General features: G+C 33.2%; 5 protein-coding genes across 5 annotated transcripts; 3 read left to right on the forward strand and 2 right to left on the reverse strand.

Annotated features, from left to right (window-relative positions):
• Positions 1-3,070: 3,070 nt before the first annotated feature.
• On the reverse strand, positions 3,071-9,378 carry LOTGIDRAFT_165089 (hypothetical protein; the record flags this gene model as incomplete). Its single annotated transcript, XM_009061607.1, has 13 exons — positions 3,071-3,101; positions 3,436-3,529; positions 3,781-4,321; positions 4,727-5,437; positions 5,613-5,753; positions 6,041-6,198; positions 6,429-6,577; positions 7,025-7,113; positions 7,547-7,766; positions 8,065-8,181; positions 8,557-8,723; positions 8,939-9,020; positions 9,356-9,378. 13 exons carry the CDS (start codon positions 9,376-9,378, stop codon positions 3,071-3,073), a joined length of 2,523 nt encoding a protein of 840 aa, XP_009059855.1.
• A 332-nt stretch (positions 9,379-9,710) lies between these two features.
• On the forward strand, positions 9,711-11,874 carry LOTGIDRAFT_218864 (hypothetical protein). Its single transcript, XM_009061608.1, has 3 exons — positions 9,711-9,863; positions 10,359-10,482; positions 10,899-11,874. Exons 1-3 carry the CDS (start codon positions 9,724-9,726, stop codon positions 11,073-11,075), a joined length of 441 nt encoding a protein of 146 aa, XP_009059856.1. The 5' UTR covers positions 9,711-9,723; the 3' UTR covers positions 11,076-11,874.
• A 2,403-nt stretch (positions 11,875-14,277) lies between these two features.
• LOTGIDRAFT_218866 (hypothetical protein) lies at positions 14,278-22,064 on the reverse strand (the record flags this gene model as incomplete). Its single annotated transcript, XM_009061609.1, has 11 exons — positions 21,893-22,064; positions 17,927-17,999; positions 17,596-17,645; positions 17,215-17,348; positions 16,987-17,064; positions 16,567-16,642; positions 16,111-16,221; positions 15,834-15,992; positions 15,417-15,470; positions 14,893-15,000; positions 14,278-14,502 (listed from the first exon to the last, which is right to left on the reverse strand). Exons 1-11 carry the CDS (start codon positions 21,944-21,946, stop codon positions 14,278-14,280), a joined length of 1,122 nt encoding a protein of 373 aa, XP_009059857.1. The 5' UTR covers positions 21,947-22,064.
• Positions 22,065-22,511: 447 nt separating this feature from the next.
• On the forward strand, positions 22,512-22,727 carry LOTGIDRAFT_125133 (hypothetical protein; the record flags this gene model as incomplete). The annotated part of the gene is made up of 1 exon (XM_009061610.1): positions 22,512-22,727. The coding sequence occupies one exon, from the start codon at positions 22,512-22,514 to the stop codon at positions 22,725-22,727; it is 216 nt and encodes a 71-aa protein (XP_009059858.1).
• A 352-nt stretch (positions 22,728-23,079) lies between these two features.
• Positions 23,080-24,257, forward strand: LOTGIDRAFT_67661 (hypothetical protein; the record flags this gene model as incomplete). The annotated part of the gene is made up of 3 exons (XM_009061507.1): positions 23,080-23,141; positions 23,684-23,825; positions 24,141-24,257. Coding segments are annotated over 3 exons (321 nt in total), but the record flags the coding sequence as incomplete, so codon positions are not given.
• Between the last annotated feature and the right edge of the window lie 27 nt (positions 24,258-24,284).

A 24,284-nucleotide genomic window follows, 5' to 3' on the forward strand; every position in this document is an offset into this window, starting at 1 on the left:
TGTTTATTTCTTTCTTTTTTTCTTTCTTTCTTTCTTTCTTCCTTTCTTTATTTATTTCTTTATTTATTTATTTATTTGATTCCATGATTTATTCATTTAATTCAATAAATTATAGTTATTTTAATTGATCATTTTATTTCAATTCTAGTATATAATTTTGATATATCTATATTTTAAGGTTATGTTAAAAGGTGGAACAGAACCGCCCACCAAACCAAAAGGAAGACCAAAGAAAAATTCTCTCGAAATCCCAGAACTATTTAATTCCAACTGTAGTTCAGATATTGTGGTCGACTCGGATGAAGATTCGGAAGAGGAGTTTATTGACATTACTAATAACGATCACATTGTTTCATCTTCATCAGTGGACAATTAGGGTACTTGGAAATGGAGTTTTACATCGATTAACAAGTAAATGGTGTACAAGTATCTTCCATGGATATTAAAAATTATGATTTTTTTGTTTCACCCTCATCAGTGGACAATTAGGGTACTTGGAAATGGAGTTTAACAAGTAAATGGTGTACAAGTATCTTCCGTGGATATTAGAAATTATGATTTAATTGTTTCACCCTCATCAGTGGACAATTAGGATACTTGTGACTTGAAATGAATTGAAGTTTTGCGTCCAAAAACAGATTTTGCAAAACTAAATTTTTTATGGACAAATGGTATATATGTATCATTCTTGGGCTTAACAATAATGATCGATGTGCTTTATTTTCATTAGTGGACAATTAAGGTATTTGTCATTGAAACAAAATGAATTTTTGAGTCCAGTGAGTATTATTTAACAATACTGAATTTGTATGGGAAAATAAAGTACGTATAAGTACTGTATCTTCTATGGAATATTAAGATTATAATCAGTGATTTTCATCTTCATCAGTGGATGATTAAGATACGAGTAACTTATAATAAGATGAAGTTTTCAGTCATATAAGAAGTTATTAAATGCTTTATTTCGATGGGAAATTCGTGGACGCAAAAAATGCAAATTTATAACAAAAGTGGAGCTTCATTTGAAATCAAATTGGAATATCGGAAACCGATAATTGTTACTTGGATTTCAGTTGTATGGAAAGGACAGATTTGCTATTATTTATTTATATTAATGCGCTATAATATACAGTGTGTTAAAACTAATGTGCTAGACCAGGTCTGATTCCCTCCGACAACTCTCGGCCGTTTACGGAAAGCTGCTTCTTCTAGCCGATCTTTTACAGTGGATCGTTTGGTCAAATGCTTTTTTTTTCAAAATTTAAATCAGTGATATATGTATGTTGCATTCGTTTCGTTTCGGATAAATTGGAAGTGGAAAATATGGTTGTACGTACGATACCAAAATTCCCAATTCATCTGATAGGTAACGAATGTAGCATTAAAACAACCCTTGAATAAGTGCTCTCAGTTTTAAAATAAATTTAGAAATTTTACAGTTTTCGAATTCTGGAAGGCAAATATACAGACATAACAAATTTATAGTATAAACATTAATATTAAAAAAATCTTCTAATATCAAACGAAACATGTTGAATTTGGCATGGTGCTTTAGTTATACCGAAAGCGCCCCGGGCCATAATTAACTTATAGACCATTTTTGATAATTGTTTTCATCTGTTCTTATTGTTATTATCATATTGTATAGTTTTAAGGAATAAAAACCTTTTTTGAAATTAATAAAAAAAGTTGGGATAATTTGTTGGAGAATCTTTTGTCGGATTTTTGTTTGGAAAAATGTTTGTATTGCTGAAATTCAGCTCCATCAGCTGATAAAGTAAATATTTAAAGTACTATACAGACAACTGAAATTGAGCTCCAACAGCCAATATTTTAATGACCGTACAGATAGCTGAAATTGAGCTCTGTCAGTTCGTAAAGAAACTATCCAGACAGGTTAAAATCAGCTCTATCAAGAAGACAATGTAGATAACAGAAATCGAGTTCTATCACCAGCAAGTAAATATATATAACTTTATAAAAATTCGGCTCTATCAGGCAGTAAATAAAATATTTACTTAAATGACTATACAGAGAGCTGAAATTGAGCTCCATCTGCTGTTAATTAAAATATTCTGGTACGGTATCCCTTTAAGACCACCGATAATATTTGATATGAAAGAAGAATTCACGCCATGTTGTCTAATCGACAGCTAAAGGGTTAAGACTAGTTATCAAAGGATTATGAAATTATACAGATATTATGATGTATAATCGCACGTGTTTGTCGTTTGAATACTGTTGTTTTTAACAACATTTTGTTTTCTTTTCATTTTGTCGTTACGATCCCCTGTTAGGCTTGGAATGGCTACAATTTTTGTGATCATCAAAGACCGGAGTAAATGGACCCGAGGGAACTTACATAATTTTATAATTATGTGTGATCGCACCGTTTAGATTGACAAATGAATTACCGTATATTTGTGAATATAATGCGCAGCAGTTATAATACGCATAGGGTTCTAGTAAGGTTGATTTTATTTTGTAAACTAATGCTGTTTAAGAAATTTTACACAAGAATATGTTTCATTGCATATTCAATAATTAGTCTAAAAGTTTCTGAAGTAGAGTTTGAACCAATTCATCTCATTAGTTCCTATTTTAACTCTATTTATCCCACTAGTAGATATCAATACACAAGAAATGATATAATCAAATATTTTAATAAATACAGAACAATATACAAAAGTAACAAAATGTAACCAGTTTTATACAGATCTATCACTTATTTAGGGGCATGGGTCAGGATACAGATGCCCCCCCTCCACAAAGAAGGCCAATAAAGGACCATTCACTGGTGTATTTTTATGCTTGAATATTTACACATTTAGACACCCTGCTCCCTTCTCTAAAAAGTCAGACAAAGTTCAAACTTTTTTCACTCACTAATATCATGAATTTATTCTCGTCAGAGAAATTCTGACCCTATTCACAGACTCGGACAGATGATTTTGATGGTTACAGAACTGGGCAAAGGGTTGTTGGAGTTTCTCTGATCAAATTTCAACACTAAAATGTCTGGCATTAAAAATTTTGTTATACCATCCCTGAATTACAGTAGAGCTTCTGTTTATCTTTCAAGCAATTGTTTATCTATTTCACTGAAAATATAAAATGCATGTTGCAATTCATCAGGATGCTCTATAAGAACAATTTAACAGGTCAAGGGCAATAACTCATGAATAGTTAACTGATATTAAGAAAAGAAAATAGGGGTTTACATATTGAAAACTTTGTCAAGCAAATGAAAAGACTACTAGTACTAGATATTAAGAGTATAAGGCAAGGGCAATAACTCATCATTAGAGTGTTGAATTTTAATCTAAATCTTCTTTTCCTTTTATATCAATATTATAAACACAATAATTCAAAACATTTGATCAAAATTACATACTTCTGTAAGTAACTTCTAAAGCTGTGATATAAAATACATACCCTAGTTTTTTTTCTATATCATTCCTCTGTTGCCGTAGTAACTTTAATAACTGATCATCAGCAAATTCTTCATCAGAAACATCATCATCATCATCTAAAAATATAAAAAAAATCATCTTAAAGGGATTATAAAGAGGTTTTCTGAACATTTTTATGTGTATTGGGGACAATGATAAAACATTGGACAGTGCGATATTTCATTGGTAAACAGGATGGATTGTCTTCTGCCAAGCATTTGGGTGACCTCAGTTCAAATCCTCCTCAAGGTATAACAAATTCTGATGCAACATCAGGTGCTGTGAAAAGTTGGCCCAGTGTCGGCTTTCAATCTTTCATCTAACTTACTTATTTCAGAACTGTATCTTGTATGACCATCTTGATCTTCACCACCACTGCCTTCTAAATCTCTACTGGTCCATGTACTCTGGTCCTGGCTAGACCTGGCTAGTGACTCAGTACTATCTCTTTCTTTCTCTGTTCTTCCTGAGATTCCTCTGTGCTTTGAGTACTGACTGGACAGCTGCACATTCTGTTGGCTTGAAGTAGGAGACTTGGCCCTAATCGAAGACTCTTTTTGCAGCCTGCTTGAGGATGTCTGCTGCTTTTTGGATTTGTCTCTTGCCTCGCTTTGCTGCCTATTCGAAGATTGTGTCTGTCCTCTGCTCAAATTATCAGTCTGCTCTAAGATCTGTTCCCCACCTAAATGTTGCACATGTCTATTAGAAGAATGTGACTGCTCTGAGAGTTCCCTTCTGGACGACTGCCCCTGTTGTCTACTGGAAGAAGAGGTCTGTTGTCTTTCAGGTGAACTATCTGCTATATTTGACAATAAAGATGACATACTGTCAACGCTAGTGGAGGCAGTGAACATATAATCTTTCACAGTCTGAAATATAAAACAGACAACAAAATTGACATGGGGATTTTCTCTCTTGGTTCACGGTCAACAATTTGATTGGATTGTATGTCAGCAAATACAGACAATCAGAGCCCCCAATTTCATGCATAATTCTTTTTTCAGTCTTTCTGTCAAGGGCTCAGATAGATTGTATTTGCCAGCATACAATCAAATCAAATTGCTGCCTTCACGAGCTTCCTTGAAACAATTAAGATTCATATTGCAGTCAAGATGAACATGTCTCCTTTCAAGATTTTGAACCAGTTTTCCTAGTCAGTGAAATGAAGTGCTTTATGTTCTACTATTGCTTTCTGAGCTAGTGAATACAGGTAATGCAGGTAGTGTGCGATGAGGGAAATTGAGGGAGATATAGGCATAAACTACTCATCATACCTGTCCAATAGCTGAAGTTATAGGGGGAGTAGATCTAGCAGGACTGCTGGAATATTTAGGATGGATGACCTTGGATTTGGTTGGACTTTTGGGAATGCGATTAGAAGATCCAGGATCCTTTGTGTGGGAAATGTCCTCCTCTTTGTCCCTGTAAGTCACATCCATATCACTGGATTCAAAATCAACACTTTCTAGCACAGATTTTGTTGATTTCACAACAGTTGGAGATTGTTTGTAGTCTGCTTCTATTTCAGGGGAAGTAACTCTATTTAAGCTATCTGAGGAAGATTTGTCTTGAGTTTGAGCACGTGTAGACTTCCTATTAGCACTATCACAATGATTTCTGGAATCCTTCTGACGCTTTTCAGCTTGTTTCTCAGCTTCTATATATTGTCTATTTTCAAGCAAGTCTGTTTTCCTAGAGTCTGTCACAACATTACTGGATGCCTTTTTACGTTGTGTCGTTGACACGCTCTTATACTCAGCCTCTCCATTTGGTAAGACTTCCGAGTCGTAAAGATTTTTGAATTGTTCCTGATATTTCTGGGCATGAGGGCACGGCAAGACATCACACATTAGATGTAAATGAGGCTCCACATTTTCCTTGTCCCCTCGCTGTTTGTGTGCCAGAGTTGGACTAGCTATATAAGGTTTCTGGGACGATGTTATAGGGATTTTTTCAGGTTCTTGCACACTGGAGTGGGATGAAACCTAGAACGATAAATAATGAAGTGAGTTAAAGGGATTGTATAGAGGTGTTCTTAAATTTTATGTGTATTGGGGACACTGATAAGATTGATTCGCACCAATCCACCGTCTGTTGGTCTTGCATTTCAACTAAGGCTAAACACTTTTGGCATCTTTTCTGCTGTTTGTCCTGACTCACCTCTGAATGTGTATAGATATCATCATTTCTAGTTGGCGCTGAAGTAAAGCGCGGAGTAGATAGTTGTGGTCTGGATTCGGTCTCTGATATATCTTTTAACAACACTCTTTGTTGGATCTCTTTTAGTTTAGATTGTACCTCCTACAAACACAAAACACAGCTAGAACATATCAGTCAAATTGAACAGAATCTTTTATAGAACAAAGCATTTGATTGGTTGATTATTATATTAACCAGAACATGATACACATAATAATTTTTTAAGATCATGGATGGCAAGTGGAGTCACCTGCAAAACAAGCAAATTTTGCATTTTAACAGTTTACTTACTTTTAATTACTGAGGTCTTGCATATTATGGGATAGAATATATACGTATTGATTCAGCAAGCTAAGATGAATTGCATTAGATAATCCAATTCTACTCACTGAGTTATTTTTAGAGATCAGCTCAGCAGCTCCATTACGAGATAAATCCATCTTTCTCTGTAACCTCCATTGATAAAGAATATCATCTTCAGGGCGTTTGATGTTGGATCTATACGATAGGATATCTTCATTCTGGGCTTTATTTCTTACTGGCATATCTACAATATAATGTTAAAAGCTATGTGGACTCTCTGGAAGGATTGTCATGTTGTCAAACCTAAATACCAAATAAACATTGAAAACTTTTTGGAGTCTCTAAAAAAGGGATGCTGAGTTGGATTAAAAGTTAGAATACTTAATTACTAAATAGACATTAGTTGTCCTGATGAGGATTGTGTATCCAAAACACATGAGACCTGCCAAGATGATACCTAAGATTATGACTTACCTTTGTCTCGCTTGTCTTTAAAGTCTGTTCTATACTGAGGTCTAGGTGTTATGGTAGGTTCATCAAAACTAGAGGACTGTGATTCTGAACTAGCTAGACCATCACTGCTAACAGCTGGCCCTGCTTCTAATGATCCAAGACTACTCTCACTGTTAAAATATAATGTATGTTGTAAATCATTTAGTGAATAAATTAAAACCTAACCAATATGATGTTATAGTAAATCATTTAGTGAATAAATTAAAACCTAACCAATATGATGTTATAGTAAATCATTTAGTGAATAAATTAAAACCTAACCAATATGATGTTATAGTAAATCATTTAGTGAATAAATTAAAACCTAACCAATATGATGTTATAGTAAATCATTTAGTGAATAAATTAAAACCTAACCAATATGATGTTATAGTAAATCATTTAGTGAATAAATTAAAACCTAACCAATATGATGTTATAGTAAATCATTTAGAGAATAAATTAAAACCTAACCAATATGATGTTATAGTAAATCATTTAGAGAATAAATTAAAACCTACGATATATGAAGTAAAAATATTAAACTAAAGCCTTTAAAAAAATTAAATATTACTGACCTTTGGCTCAATATTCTATCAGCTTTTTCCTGTAAATTTTGAGTCCTTAAATCATCTTCAAGTTGTGATCTCCTCTTTCTACTACTTGACTGAAAACATAAACAAACATATATATTTGTGTACATGTGCATATTCAGTTTGAGATATTCTGCTAACTGCAACTTTCTAGGAATTCAACATTAAACAGTTAAAATTTATCACAAATATATTATATCTGAGAGTGAGCTAGTATTCATAAACTAAGCAGTGAGCAATATGGGAAAATTTGTCAATACATCTTCAGTAATTTGCTAATTTTTTCTCTCATTTGAAAAGAATCAAATCACTCAAAACATCAGAACATTACCAAAACTTAATTGTAGAACTTACCAATGATCAGTATAAAGTATCTCTATAAACCCAGAAGTGTGCAATATGGGAAAATGTAACTATATCTTTCAATTGAATAAAGAAATAAAAAGTAAAACATTAGAACGTACTAATGATTGAAGAACGAAAGAGAAGTGAAATGTTTAAACGTACCAATGATTGAAAAGTATCTGTATAAGCCTGAGATTCAGATCTGTCTATAAACTGACGACTTCTCTTTCTGTCTTCATCTTTCGGTGTGGAGCTACTGGTTGGAGTCATATTAGAGTCACTGGTCTTACCCAGCCACCAGAAATCTTTATCATCCCCTACCCCCATCTGTACTCTCTCTTCTCGACTCATTGGGGCGGAGTTACGAAATCTGTTGATATATCTAGGGATTAAAAGTTATTAGATTAAAAATTGGTAGAAACAGGATATGTTATTAGTCCTATTTTCAATAAAGAAATTTTAACCTTATTTAGGTGGTTGCACAGAAGAATGGTAACAACTTGGAAACGTAGAGCCTTACAACTTTAGTCAGTGTATTTCTTATTAAATTGTAGACAAATCAGACTTCAGCTTTTCACGCTGAAAAGCATTACTGACAGATGAAATGGAGATACATATTAAGACAATATATCCATTAGGGAGCGAGAATAAATGGCTCAGAAACTAAGGGAAATAATTACCTCTGTAATATGGAGCTAGTTTTAGCTTTTTCCTCAACAGGGTCTAGGTGAGTAAATAAGGACTGTTTGACATCAGAGACCATAGTTATATTGTCACTTCTATCATAACCAGATGTACTGAAAAATGTAGATGAAACTTGTGAATTTTTATAGATCAATGAAATCAAGATATAAAGCAACTATTACTGTACTACGCTTTTTGGATTTTGATTTGCACAGGAAGGAACTGAGACTCTAAATATCTCCAGGCTCGGTATTCTCAAAACGATCTTAGCGCTAGGACGTCCTAGTTTCTTATCTTCTAACATTGATTCTAGGACATCCTAGCGCTAAGATCGTTTCGAGAATACGGGCCAGATCCTAGAATGAGTGTCCCACAAAAAGTGCATAAAACAAAACATCTAGATCTGTTTTATTATGATTGAGTAATCATTCGATATAAAATTCGCAGCAAAATATCTAAAGTTGTATTTCAATCATATTGAAGAATACCTTGCTATGGAAGGTCTTTCACTGCTTGGCCATGACTCATCAAATTTTGACGGTCCAAAATCATGTTCTCTGGTTGGAGGGGTCTGACTGGAGTAGATATTGGATCCTTTTAAAAATGCCTCATCTTCAGGGTTGACACGTCTTTCCTTACTTGGACTGAGTGCAATCTAGGGATAAAAATCAAGGGTTTAAACAATTATTAACATTGTCCTAATAAATTTGGCAAACAATTCAACTATGAGTAATTGAGGAGTGAACAATGAAAATTAAACTGTAATCACACTCCCTTACTATCAACAAGATGGTATTTTGCCCAATCCTAAGAAACTTTGTATGCTCAGTACAGTATATTTCCTGTTCTATCAAAAAATTGCATCAATACCTTTTTCTGTGTTTTTGTCAGATTCTTCTGTTGACTTGGATGATAAAATGATTTTGGTATGGGAATTCTGGAAAATGGATCTCTGAAAGAAATTGACAATGCATGAAAAAGTGCTTTTGGCATGACGGATAAACTTACATTAACCTAGTTACAATTATTTCAGAGCCAAGGACAGAGACTGTTTTTTTCTGGCTTGTCAGCAGAGATTATAATAGATCTATTCCAACATCGTGAATCTACCTTATTCATCTCACACCCTATTGAGCAATTAACTGACGTTTAAAAAATATTGTACTTTTAATATGATTTTAAAATTAATAGGCCTATATATTTTACATTTCCGTCACATTATATTGCCATTTAGAATGCCTGAGTATATTTTCCAGTTTATCAACAACTTTGGGTTATTTAAAATACCTGTTCTTAGACTGTGCTTTCATCTCTTTCATTTACAGAGATTTTGATCAGAACAAGATTTGGCATGTCCAAAATGTTTGTAAACAGCCGCCGTTTCAAAGCTCTTTTTAAAAAGAGGCGACATTTGTGTGGCTCCGAACATATTTGAATGATAGAAAAGATCTACCAAAACGAATGAAGTATTTCTATTTCAGAATTTACACCATTTTCATCGAGAAAAAACCAAAAATAATCAAAATTCGTATAAACAAAACACTTTTCAATTTCTTTCCTGAAGATAATAATTTGAAAACTAATTTTATTTTTGATTCGTTTTATAATGATAGAAATTGAATTTCACCTTTTACATTAACCACTAGATTTCCAAGATGGCTGCGTCAAACACGAGTAAAACTCAAAAACCGAAATCTCAAGAACAAGTTATATCACAATTCAATGAAATGCGGCAGCAGCAACGAAGTTTTGTGTCCAAGATCTCAGAGATTGAAATGGACATCAAAGAACATGAGTAAATATGTTACTTACTGAAAATTATTGCCTGGCAATTCACAAGCATTTTAAAACCTGGAAATTGCATTATGACTAATGCATATTTGTCTCCCCACCGGCACTAGTCACCAATAAAGATCCCACTGTAGTAGCCGGACATACTGGCTATGTTCTGACCATGCAGAAAACCTGCTCAGCCAGTCAATCAACAAGTGACGTTTGGTTACAATTTGATATGTGCTTCTCAAAAAATTAAATTAAGTTGTCTTAAGCAGTAAAAAAACAAACTTATAACAGATAAATAAACAATATAGAAATATATCAATCACTATTAAGAGCAAGCAAACTCTCTGGAGCAATCCCCAATGCAATAGAATTTCAGTTCCTTTGAGGATTATTCGAACAGAGGAAGGAACCTTAATGCCCAGCAGACAGCAATCCAACTGACTTTCGTCTGAGCTATAATAATAATCTATATCTGGCTGTATTTATCAGTGATGTATGTTAATTTTAGGTTAGTGTTGGAAACATTAAGAGAAGTTGATGATGGAAGGAAATGTTATAGAATGGTAGGAGGTGTACTAGTTGAACGAACTGTCAAAGATGTTTTACCAGCTTTAACTAATAATAAAGAACAAGTAAGTTGTGATGGCAAATCATCAGAAATGCATATCAATGTCTTGTATTGTCTGTTAGCTGGAGGTGGCTTGTACAGTTATGTTTTAAAGTATGATGTTGGAGATTTAAACTCCATTTCAAAAACAAGCTGTCCTGGGGGGATTTTCTATCTTAAATGTTTCAGCAGGTAAAAATATATAATCGTCAATTAGAAAGGACACTTAATATGTGGTAGAACTCGCAGTTATACTTCATCTGGGTAGAAAATATTTAACTGATTAATTGAAAAACAGTCTAAATTCGTCTTGATATGTTGTTGTTATATTACAGGAGAACTGGATGTCAGATTTTAATTCTGAAAAGGGCTATGAATACCTTTGTCAGCTGGTAAAAGCAAATATTAATAAACAATGATATGATTAATGTACTTTTTCAGATGTCCAAATTAGTAGAAACTTTAACAAAGCAACTAGAAAGTAAAGGCAGTGAAATTAATAAATTTAGAGAAGAACATAATTTAAAGATCCAAGGTGAAGAGAAGAAAGATCTATCAGAGAAAGAGAAAGATTCCAAATCGGGGACATCTGGTGTTTTAGTGGCCAATAATTCTTAGCTGAGACTCAAAGACTCTTAAACTATAGGCCAGCAAACATATAGTTGAGTTGAAGTATTTGTGTTAATCTGGGTGCGATTCAGAACATAGTCATGAACAGTCCACTGTATTTTTGAGTTAAATATAGTGATAAAAACTAAACAAGGTAGATTCATTATGTCCATTACTACATACACTACCAAAAAAATGGATTGTTTGTGTTAATGTTGGAATCGCTTTCAGATGTGCACAAATATTTTTGCTAGACTGTAATGACATTGTTTGTAAATATCATTTGTTTTCGAAAATTGTCCCAGTGTTGGTTGAAAAAGACCTGGCTTAAAAGGACTACAATAAAGCTACATCATGCTAATTTGTTGAACGTGCATCTTGGAGATGTCCTAAATTCGACTTTTACCTTTGACAAATCATAATAATCTTTGTTATTCTTGGCTTCTGTTTTGCTAAAAAAATCTAGTGATACAAAAATGAAGACTTTTGAGAGGATTTTACAAGGAAGGGGTCTAAGTTTTTGTATTTTTTTCTATCATCATCATCCTTTATGGCTTCAGACAAACTCTTTTTCACTCAAGAAATTTTTGTGAAGATACCAGTTTTTTGAAAGAAGGGAGAAAATCAGGTACTTATCTGAGGAATTATTTTTGGTCTGTAGCCTTTGGATTGTTAAGTGCTTTTGCTATCAGAAAAAAAAAGTCTATATACTATATTGTGCTGTAATACTTATCAAAATTAAACTCTAAAAAGTGTTACTGATGTGCCATCTGATATAAAGAAATTAATTTCTGAGTTAAAAATTTATAAAATTGCTGACTTATGCTTGATTGATATACAGACTATATCTAAGCCCATATAAACTTCACCATCGTCATAATGTCAAGCCATTACAAAATGCTGCAATAGTCATTTCTTGCATCACAGATGTTTGATAATACATTTGATTAGATTTTACATTAACAAATACAGCCAATCAGAGTCTGCGACAGAAAATATAAGTCAAGGACAGTAATTGGCTTTAACTTGTTGCATTCCATGATACATTAAAGATGCTTATTACAGTCAAGGTATAAGACAAAGTCCATAATAGCTAGCCATTGTGAAGATGATACCCCACCCAAATTTTAAAAATCAACAAATATTGAGAAAATAATCATTTATTGCCATTTGTAATTCACAGAAAATCAACAAAGACTGCTGATAGATAGTTCACGAATATCTTTGCTCGATAATAAAATACATTTCTACCGATTTTTTTTACATATATAAATTGTTACAGGAATCCATATTTATCGAAGTAATGATTGGGAATTATATGACAAAGGAGATAAATAATAGTTATTATTAATATGAAGCTTGTCAAATGATACCATTTTCTGATATGCAGCTTTGAAAACATGTAAAGATATTATATTTCAATATTCTAGGGGTTACAAGGGTTTATCACATGTTAACACAAGGAAAAGCAATAAACATCTTAGAAGCAAGTTACACACATACATACAAACAAACATAACAAAACTATTAGATTATACTAGAGTCAAGCAAAGATGTTTGTACACATATTTGGGTCAATTCAAAACATAAACACAAGTGTTACAGAATATTATATTGGTCATGGTGCATGGAGCTTATTCAATAGTTCGTAATCAATAATCTTTGCAGCTACTATCTACTAGAAATCTGATTGGTTGGTAGATGACATGTCCATGTTTGTAACTGATAATTTGACAATCCTCGACTCTGTAAAGTTGAATCTGTTGCAGAGCACTAGCGTAACGTATACTGTAGGCCGTTATCGCAGACTAACACATTAGTCTTGTTTATGTTTTGAATTATCTCCCTTGATGTAAACAGATATCCCTGGTTGGCTATAAACTTAATTCATTTAAGACAATAACATAATAATATATAGACTTTGAAAATCTTACACAGACAAACACACCACAAAACAACAAGGCACAAGTATTCCATTCAGGCAACAGAGATTTTCTTAACTTTTAATGTGTATTGAGGACAGTGATAATATCGATTAGCATCATTCCAATTTTCAATCAGACGTCTGTGGTTCCTGCCATTCCACTAAAACTAAGCATTTTACAACATAGCTATCGCAAGAGATGCTTATTAATCAGTATAATTAGAGAGCAATAGTACTGTCATAGACAATGTAGCATTTCTATAATTACAGGAACCATTGGCATCTGGCAGAAAATTGGAATGATTCCAATATAAGCCCTAAATGGCCCCCGATACATAAAAAGTTTAGAAAACCTCTTTAAATACCATTTAAATTCATGTAAAACACAGTGTAAGACAAAAAAAGATTAAGATTAAATAAGGACTTGTCTACTTTCTCAAAAAAATAGATAAAACAACCGTCTTAAAATGACTAATGACAGGTCAAATACCTAATATAACGGGAGGCAAAAAAAAGTAGGATAGGAAGTTAGAAAATAGGAGAGATTTGGTAGAAAAGGGACTGGATACACTGTCTACCGGTACTTCCTCCAAAAAGTAAACTAAACTATCCAGTCTTAAGATATCCAATTACTGGCTTTATATATCCAAGTATGAAGATTACATAAGTAGAAAGAACAGGCTATTTTTAAATGCTCTCTCACCGATTGGCATGTGAAGAATGGAGATTCCTTATTATTCTTTCTCTTAATGTTATGTATAAGGGCATCTTCACAATGTTAAGCTGTTACAAACTTCATCTTATACCTTGACTGCAATAGCTAACTTTTTTAACATTTGTAAATATAGCAATTTGATTGGATCGTACGCTACAGCATACAACCAATCAGAGCTCTCAAGAGAAGGTCTGTAAACCATAAGCCTTAATGTCAACAGTTTAAGTTGAGGGCTCTGATTGGCTGGATTCACCAGCGTATAATCCAATCAAATCACTGTATTCAGTGAGACAAGACAAGAGCCCAAGGAAGTCCGGGTATTCGACGAAGAACCTTATCACTTGACATTGTGAAGATGGTATAAGGGGAGATTATGTTTTTCATTAAATAAAGGTCCAGATGTGTTTTGGAGAAAAGTAATAATTCAGCATGGCATGCAGTAAATATTTCTAATGAATTCAAAAATTTGAAAATGAGTGAAAGAATTTGCTTCCAGTAAATGCCATGCTGAACGCTTTTTAAATGTGTCTGAGACTTGAAGAAATATCACTACAATTAAAATAAGAACGTTATTATGATGAACTGGTGGCCTCTTTTGAAGCTGCTGCAGCTGCCGCCTTTTCTTCTTCTTTCCGAGCTTGTTCTTTTCGTACCTCATCCGCCATTATTTTTTTCGTCTTTTTCAAAATTTCGTCTGCTCCTTGCTTAAATAATTTCTCAGCTAATTCTATCCCAGCATTCTCTGCTTTCAGGAAAGCCTCGTGTGGGATTTCATCAGATTCCATGATTCCAGCATACTGGTGGCGTTTCGATTTCCTGGATATCTATGTAAAAGAGAATCCATCTTAAAATTCTTGATAAAATTGATAAATATTTGATGCTCATTTGATTCTGGAAAAAGGGTTAAGTCAATCCGTAGGGAGTATTAACCAAGGCTCAGTGTTTTTCTACTGGCTGTGCACGTTAAGGATCCCGACAGCTGGAAATCGAAAAAGAGTAAGCTAATGCTGCTTTTTCCCTCATTACACACTGCACAGCATTGCCCATCCAATAGGCGTTCAACTCCATTCATTTCATTTTCATCTTAAAAACACACTTTGAAAAGTAACCAGTGATGCTGTGTGGATGTAGTAGTAAAAATGAATTTGAGGAAAGGTCCCTGATATAAGTTATATGTACCTACTGACCTTTGACTGGGGTTCTGTGTCTGTGTCCTCTAATGGTAGTTCAACTGTTAAACTATCAACTACTGATTCTTGTCCACCAATACTAAATACACCACCTCGAATCATCAGCTAAAATACAATTCATTAAACTAGTTATCTTCAATTTCTCTCTCATGCTGCATGCAGATTTCAGTTCAAAAATAAACTGGTCCCTGGTGAACTAATAACCATAGACTTATGCCTTATTAGGAAATATCTAATTTGATAGGTCGTATTTAAAATTATCCAGGACACGAGAAGCATAACAATTTCATAAGATCACAGATGGATAGTGGAGTAACTCAATTCAATAATAAACTGGTCCCTGGTGAATAATTGTAAGAAAATGTTAAATGAACAGCTAATTTGATACGTTGTGTATAAAATTATCCAGAACACAAGAAGCATAACAATTACATAAGATCATAGATGGATGGTGGAGTAACCAAAATGGAGTATCCAACAGAAAAAACATGAAGCAAATCATGCCTTAAAGTCATCTTTACCTCTGTATCATTTAGTTCTGTTTGTACACAGACTGGTACACTACACCCTCCTTCCTACAAATATAACAACAATACACTGAAACTTTAACACCTGATAACTCTCTTTCCCTGGGTAAGTCATCCTTTAAGAGAGTTCATATGGCTAATAATGCATAGTGGTATGTAAACTTGAATCCCTTTCAACAAGTCCACTAAGCTACTAATGTTATTTCTTAAGTTTTGTTTATCAATTCAGAACAGAGTTTGGGTATGTCAACTCAAAATGCCTTGTGAGGATCCACATAGCTAATATGTCACTTGACACCTGCTAACTTCCAGATCTGAGAGAAATATGAGGTCCAGGGAGGTAGCTGGAATTGGATTCTGTGTTTCCAGTCAACAGGTCAAAGGTTAAATCATCATAATAAAATATCTAACCAGTTTTTTAAGGTAAGCGCGTTCTGCGATACATCTTATAGCTGTGTCATTGTGATGTAGGGGAGCTAATAATCGTAATGTTTCCTCGTCATTGGCTCGGCATTCTACTGCTAGCGCCCCCTGTCCTACACAATACATACACACATCGGGCGTTAAAACCTGCAATGGAACATATTTCTAATATTTGTCATATAACTACTGTTTATATAAAGTTTAAGAATATTGTAATTACTGGACAATGGTCTTTTTACATTAGTAATAAGTCTAAGTTACTAACCTCTCCTATAGCAGTGTGCCAGTCCATCCTCTCTAGCCCTGATTTAGCTAGAATAATAGCATCATAGTTACTGTCATTCAGTTTCTTAAACCTTGTGTTTAAATTACCTCTCTAGGGTCACAGTTAAGGAATAAAAGTGCTGGCAAATTCTACTGATCGCTCGGAATTGTATCCATGTGTCAATGACCACAGGCATTCAATAGCCATTTGAGTTCAATATTACAAAATCAATGAGATAGACATGAAATGAATTCATTCTGGTTCATTCAAGATACCAAACTTAATAAGGTAGACATAAAATGAGTCTAATAGCCATCTTGGATCATTCAAGATGATAAAATCAACTCTGAGTCTTTCCTTGTTATCTCTGGCACATGTTATCTTTAGCTAACTTAATAAGATTATTTTCTTGAAAATTACAAATTTAAACTTCTAATTTTTAGTTTTAAAGGATACAATATCTTTGATTTCAAAATGAGGATATTTTCTTTTAATTTGTGCTGCTCTTCTTAATGAACTGGTACCAATAATACTGTAATTATAAATAGAAATATTCCCTTATACTGGTGCGCGTTATACAAGCCTGTGTATTATACTCACAATTATACAATATAAGTCAAGACTCTACAATAGTACCAGACACATAAAAAACTGTAACAAAATTCATGTGATTCTTCAGATCTTGAATGAACTGCAAAGATTTCTGTCATCCCATCCACGTCTTTATTATATTACCCATGATAGGCCTAAGGGTATGATTTACATGCTTTTTCTCTTTTTCGTAGTCAAATGATTCAAAGTATTCCAGGTTGGATTCCATGCTTATTCCTCTCTTCCTTTTTATAATAAAAGTTCCACGATGATTTACAAGCTTACCTTCCTGGTGGTAAAGTGGCTAAAGTCTTACCACGATTATTAAAACTCATAACTACAGCATCATAGGGATCATCACGTCTGAAAATAAAAACCATTATTATAACTCTTACTTTTAGACCACAATGGACTGGAATTCTTCTATCATTTCCCAATATTTCAATTGTATGCCATTTGTCTATGGGTAAATAAATTTGATAAGATTTGAACTCACAGCGCTGTTTAACCTACCTATAAACACATCCTATAGTCAAACCATCAGGTAACGTAGTAGGTAGATCTTTTAGGCTATGAACCACAAAATGGACTTGTTTTTCTTTTAAAGCATTTTCTAGTTCTCTAGTGAATAATGATTTTTCTCCTATCTGAAACAGTGAAATGAAATTTTTGAAACACCTGATGCTACTTCTCGTTTGAGAAGTCCACTAATATGCAACAGCTAAACTCTTGATTTTGCCATTCTTTGGACCAGATTTTTGATTTACGGAATTGTTTACAGATTTTTATTGACATGAAAAGAAGTTTTACACCATGCAGTGTGCAATGAGGGAAAGAGATACATAACTTCAACGTTGATAAATTCATAAGTAAGAAAACAATTCAAAGTCTTACTTTTGATAAAGCTGAATCGAGAATATTATCTCCAGTGGTTGTCATGGTAACTGAAAAATTAGAAAAACATAGACAGAGTTGTAAAATGAAATGAAATTTTTATGCTCAAAATAAGGCTTGTAATGCCTGAGTGTCCAATGAGGGAAATTTGGGCAAGATTATGGCACAGAGAATTTACTGCCACATCTGAACAACAATTTGTGTTCCATTTCAGATTCCATTTTTGTTTCAAATCTTAATTAATTCTTTATTCAGCAAGTAGATATATTTATCACTAACTGTATTTAGAGAGCAATCAATAAGATTCCTTAAAAGTAAACTTCCAACTTACTAGTATGAAATTCTTGACCTGGATGGCATTCTTTCAGTTTGGTAATTATTGTATTTGTCTGTATTAATGCCAGCTGAAAAACAAAAAACAATCAAATTATCCTTCGCTGTTTGATAGTGTCAAGAACAGTCTCATAAAAGCACTGGCCCAGGAGCAAAAGTGAATTATGTGTTTTGACTATATTTTTACACTGAATAAAAGGCTCCTGATTTAGATCATTAGAAAAGACTAATAAGAGCAACAGCCCCACCATTAGGTTAGGGTCCATAGGGGCAAGAGAGAATTAAGCACCAGCAAAACCATCTTCATCATAAATTGATTCATTTACAGTGTCTTTGTACGAAAGTAAAAAGATATAGATTTAGATACGTTCTTGGCACCACAAAACTGTCAGAATCGAGTTCTCTAGGTCTTTAATTCTTCGAATTTTCTGAGTACAAATCTGAGCCCCAGCACTAATTTATTCCTGGCGACGAGACTGAAGAGCAGTTGATGGAAGACATTGACATGAAATTTCTTTAGTATCTCTTTAATAGTGAAGGGTATGTAGTGTTAACTTTTATATCAAAACACATTCTATAATTCATATATTTATTCAGCCATATGCCTTCACTCCATGTGGGTAACACATGAAGTGACAATAATAAAAGATTTCCTCGTGAGCGAAGCCATGACAAGCACATGCTATGAATATTCATTTACATGTTGAATATTCATAATGTTAACATGTAGGACTATTTTAAGCTGATTGATCAACAATAATCTACAGATAAAGATACAAAAATATTCTGACTGTTGACATTTATCATAACTATTATCTTATAATAGACAAGCAGAGCCCTTGACCCTTGACACAGGAAATAGTGTGCTAGTCATCTATTATAACCCCTTAATATTCTATTGAACTCTTCCACACATGCATTCTTTCTATCAATAAGAAACTGAATATGTAGGATTGGAAGAGCTCATTTATAAAATTAGGGCTAATCTATATCTCCAATGGAATTGTTACAAAGTTTTAAAAACAATTGTATGTGTATCAGATATATCTATGCAATTCGTTTCTATCAATGTTTCCGATACACATGATTTTTTTTTAGAAAACCTCCTTACAATCCCTTTAAAGGAACACTCTTAGAATGGACATACAATTTTTAGTCTCAACATAAGAAAATACATCCATTAAACTAACTAATAATTGAGACACACTTCTAAGCATATTTTCAAAATGACTAATTTTAATGAATTATTACTTAGTATCATGGATTTACTGGATTATAGAGGGATTTTGTCATATAGTTTTGACACTAGGTAAGTTCACTGATCAACAATGACTGTCTTGGTCATCCTAAGAGGTAGTCTACCTTTAAAGTATACCATTACTCATTGCCCTGTGACTAAAATCACTGAACTAGAGTAAACATTGAACATCAGACCACTGTCATAACATCAGAGCTTAGAGTTTAATTTATATCATTAGATCAGTAGACCTTAGGTACATAATACATTATTATACTAAACCTATTCAAATATACTAAATTACTAGTAACATAAATTATTTCAACTAACTACATAAAGTTTTAACTGACTCAAAATGACCAACCATGACCGATTTGTCATTCAAGACGTCTGGGTGACTATCTGTAAAATCATTTGTCAGGGCCTGTAGATAGGGTCGAATTTATGGTCTAAGGGGTATCTGAGAGGCCTCTTTTATTATTTGAAACTATTGAGAATAGGGCTGGGTATCCATTACCAAATTGAGATTGATTATCGTCAGAAAGCTACCAATCAATGAGCAAATGATACCACTCTAACAACTATTTATGTGTCTTTGTACAAATAGAGCTCTATTTTCTGCCTGATGAACATACAAATACTAGAAAATCAGAATGGTGTAAATAGAAGCTATAAGTGTCCCGTGATACACATACAAAGACTAGAAAATCAGAATGGTGTAAATAGAAGTTATAAGTGTCTTTGATACACATACAAAGACTAGAATATCAGAATGGTGTAAATAGAAGTTATAAGTGTCCCTGATACACATACAAAGACTAGAAATCAGAATGGTGTAAATAGATGCTATAAGTGTCCCGTGATACACATACAAAGACTAGAATATCAGAATAGTGTAAATAGAAGTTATAAGTGTCCCTGATACACATACAAAGACTAGAATATCAGAATAGTGTAAATAGAAGCTATAAGTGTCCCTGATACACATACAAAGACTAGAAAATCAGAATAGTGTAAATAGAAGCTATAAGTGTCCCTGATACACATACAAAGACTAGAAAATCAGAATAGTGTAAATAGAAGCTATAAGTGTCCCGTGATACACATACAAAGACTAGAATATCAGAATGGTGTAAATAGAAGCTTTAAGTGTCTCTGATACACATACAAAGACTAGAATATCAGAATGGTGTAAATAGAAGCTATAAGTGTCCCTGATACACATACAAAGACTAGAAAATCAGAATAGTGTAAATAGAAGTTATAAGTGTCGTTGGTTCGTAAACAAAAATTCCTCTTGTGAGTCCCTTTAAACATGTTCTTTACACATGGATAAAGTTTGAATATTGAGTATTTTGTATTAAAATGTTATAACTATGATATACATATAATATATATTACAGTCATGTACAACATATGTTTGATATCATCTAACTCATATAACTGACAAGCATATCCAAACTACATCTATAATACAATCAGATATATTATCTATTATCTTTACTCTGGAATACAATAGCATGTGGTCTATAGAAATGACACTTTGCCGCAAAATATTACGATGAGTTGAAATAAACTGAATCAGGGATGTTGATTTGCCTCCATTTGCCAGACATGATTGCCAGACATGATTGCCAGACCAGACTAGCTCAAATGTCTATTTTTCACACAAATCTGTCGGACATTAAGTGTATGTTGGACAAAGAAAGGCAATGACTGCAATTACACCATTCTATTGTGAAAAACACATCAAAACTTTGTCTGAATGTTGACTTAACTTCGTGACATTTAACCAGAAATTGAGGGGAAAAAAACTATCAATAATCCCCTCAAACTATCAACCAACTTGTATGTCACCACAAAAACTTGGTGCATTTGTGACAGGTTCGAGATGACTTTTCTAAAACAAATTAATTTTGGTTAAAGGGAATATGAGCCTTTGTTTTTCTGTTACTAGTTTAATTGAAACTTCCACTGCAGTGTGCAATATGGTAAATCTAGTGTGGACATACTGTACATGTAATGATTTTATAACAAATATAAAGTACTAGGCCAACAAGACAATTTGAATTTTCACAAGGGTAAAACATTTAACATAAAATGCTGATCAGTCAGAAAATTGTTGTCTGCTATAGATTATAACAAGGTGCCCTAATAGGTTTAAATTCGCTAACAGCCTAAGGCAACGATGATATCTCTTTAGAATTTCCCTAAAAAATCAGATTTGCTAATTTTGATCATTTTGAAATGAATACTCTTTGGCCCCTTTGGATAAATATGCAAACATTTACTTGTCCTATGGGCAATAGGAAATTCATATACCACTGCAAATGTTTTTTTGTTTTTTAACCTTTTAGATCTAATACCTGTGGGTTGACAGTAATGTCAATGTATAAACACCAAAGATGGATTTTATTTAGCAAAAGAATTCAATCAAAATTTTTTTTTTTTAAATCTAGCCTAATGAGTGGTCACTGTCAAGCTGCCTTCGGAATAAGATTCAATTAGTTTTCAATTAGTTTTCAATTGATAGACTTTCTTCAGCCATCATTATGATTAAGTTCACTTGATCATAGTACGGTAGTAAAAGTATCTGTCAGTCTATAAATATATCTATGAGTATGTCACATATGAATTGAATGATACAGATAGGCTATTTGTTAGATCGCCTTCCCCTTTGACCCTTTCTAATACTAGCCTAATATTCACTAATGATTGATAGCTTACCTGACTTTTCCTGGATCCAACAACAAACACCTTATCGTTTTTATTCTCAGACATCTTGTGACCTTACTAAAGCCGACAAGAAACTAGCAGGAATTAGATAAACAGTAGGCCTATTCCCACACCATGATCTCATCACCGAGTCTTCAACCTTAGTGAAGGTAACACGTACAATCGTCCCACTTCAACTTTCCTCTTTTAGTCTCGATTAACTTGGTTTCTTAACGGTTTCTCTTGTAGCGTCAAATCGGACTAATTTGTCAAACCGTCGTCAATAAAATAAAACATGAAAACTCGATTACATGTAGACATTTCTTTATTTTGAATCATAATCTAAAATAACCGAACCCAATCACAATGTTATAGTATAATACTCCTGGGTTTTAGAACGTTTCAAGAATTTACATGGTCACCACCAGGGAGTTATTTTCTATTTTGTGCTAGTAAATCGGTAGTTTATATGAGGCTGGATAAACAAACTTTATGGTGTATGGAATAAGCCGAAATAAATTGTTCTTCAAATTCCCAACAAAATAGATGACGGCAGTCCGGCAGTTAACATCCTCCATAAAAAAAAACCTATTTGTCGCGAGTAGGATGTAGAATTAGTAGCGGTACAAACATGGTGAACGTAACGAAAGGAGTTTTAGTCGAATGTGATCCTGCTATGAAACAATTCCTCTTACATTTGGATGAGAAAAATGCTTTGGGACGAAAATTTGTAATTCAAGATCTTGACGATACGCATCTGTTCATTTCCAGTGACATTATTGAGATTTTACAGACCAGAATTGATGACTTGATGGACAAATTGTCTTTTCCACTGGCAGAAAAATAAAAACATAAACTCATTTTCCAAGTTCTGGTGCATCTAGAATACAGAAAAGTATGACCATTTTTTGACCAATTAAATCATTTGATGATATTTTGTATCAGTGTTGTCTTTCACTTAAACTGTTAAACTAATATTGTTAAGATCTACCAGTACCATTCATGATTGAATTTGAAGCCATATTTCTTGACTTATTATGAATTTTTCTGTTGTAGTGGAAGAGAAAGATTCAATATGGCCAACATTCCCTATCAAAAGACATCTTAAAGCAAACCATATTTTATTTGAAGATGGAGACTTGGCCTGTATCCAAAATATCAAAACTATTCCAGTGGAACCAAGTCAACTTCAAATCAAAAGGGTACAGGAATTTCCTTGCAGTATTTCTAGGTGTGGTAAAATTTTTGATTCTCTTTTAAGGTAAGAATTTCATAGATTTCAATTCCATTCATTATATACAAAAACTTAGTATTATTAGATATATCTTCACAATGTCAAGCTTATACCTTGACTGTAATAACCAACTTCATTGTTTTATTGAAGTTTATGAATGGAGCAATTTGATTGGATTTGATTGCCCTCAACAGAAAGGCTGTAAAAATAATATACATGAAGTCTGATTGGCTGTTTTTGCTGGAATACAATCAAATCAAACAGTGAAACAAGAAAGTGTAGTCAAGGTATAAGATGAAGACTTTATACCTTCACCATTGTGAAGATGAGATATATACTGCTCATCAATTCTTGATTAGATAAGTATGTCATCCTTTATCTGAGGATTGTTTAGGATAAACAACCCTCATCAGGACAGATTAATTGCTAATTTGAATTGACTTTCAAGAGGTGAAATTTACGTTAGCTTATTCGCTTCAAGTGAGACTATGGTATTGTAAAAGATTGTACACACCTTCCCCATCCAGTTCCTTAATGTTTTTAATGATGGTTAAATTTCTTTTTTCCAGTTATGAATCTCATTATAATACACAGCATCGAAACTGTTGTTCTGTTTGTAAACGAGTTTTTCCTTCTAATTATTTACTAGAACTACATCTTCTAGAATGGCATGATAGTATGTTTGAAATACAGGCAGCAAAACAAAACATGGTAAGAAATACAAAGATGCGATTATCTGTGATTTATTGAGATACATGTCTCAAAATTCCTTAAGTAAGATGTAATTTTCCACACTTCCAACAATAAGTTCATTTGCTCACATGGTGCAGAAAATTAAGATGTAAAACTCCATTCATTTCATTTTCATTTTCCCACAATAAGTATAAACTAATGGTGAGGCAGTTGACCTAAGTTTTCTAGAAATTAGAATGATTTGATTTAATAATAGTTTGATTTATAGTTTAAAGTATAAATTTTCCTCTAGGAATTCCAATAGGAATTATTGTGTATTTTTTCTATTTTTAGTATAAATGTTTAGTTGAATCTTGTCCAACTCTACTACAAACTTCTAAAACCAGGAAAAAACATATGATAGAGAAACATCACTTCCCTTCCAATTATAGATTTGATAGAGTCAAAAAGTAAGTGGAGAATTTTGTAAATAAAGTT

The sequence above is a fragment of the Lottia gigantea genome (genome assembly GCF_000327385.1).
Source record: "Lottia gigantea unplaced genomic scaffold LOTGIsca_49, whole genome shotgun sequence".
NCBI classification, from domain to species: Eukaryota; Metazoa; Mollusca; class Gastropoda; family Lottiidae; genus Lottia; species Lottia gigantea.

Excerpts from the sequence above, each read along its gene's own strand:
- LOTGIDRAFT_218864 (XM_009061608.1), top strand. The coding sequence starts at position 9,724 with ATGGCTGCGTCAAACACGAGTAAAACTCAAAAACCGAAATCTCAAGAA. Across the intron at positions 9,864-10,358 it reads ATGGACATCAAAGAACATGA|GTTAGTGTTGGAAACATTAA; the intron begins GTAAATATGTTA and ends TGTTAATTTTAG. Across the intron at positions 10,483-10,898 it reads TAACTAATAATAAAGAACAA|ATGTCCAAATTAGTAGAAAC; the intron begins GTAAGTTGTGAT and ends GTACTTTTTCAG.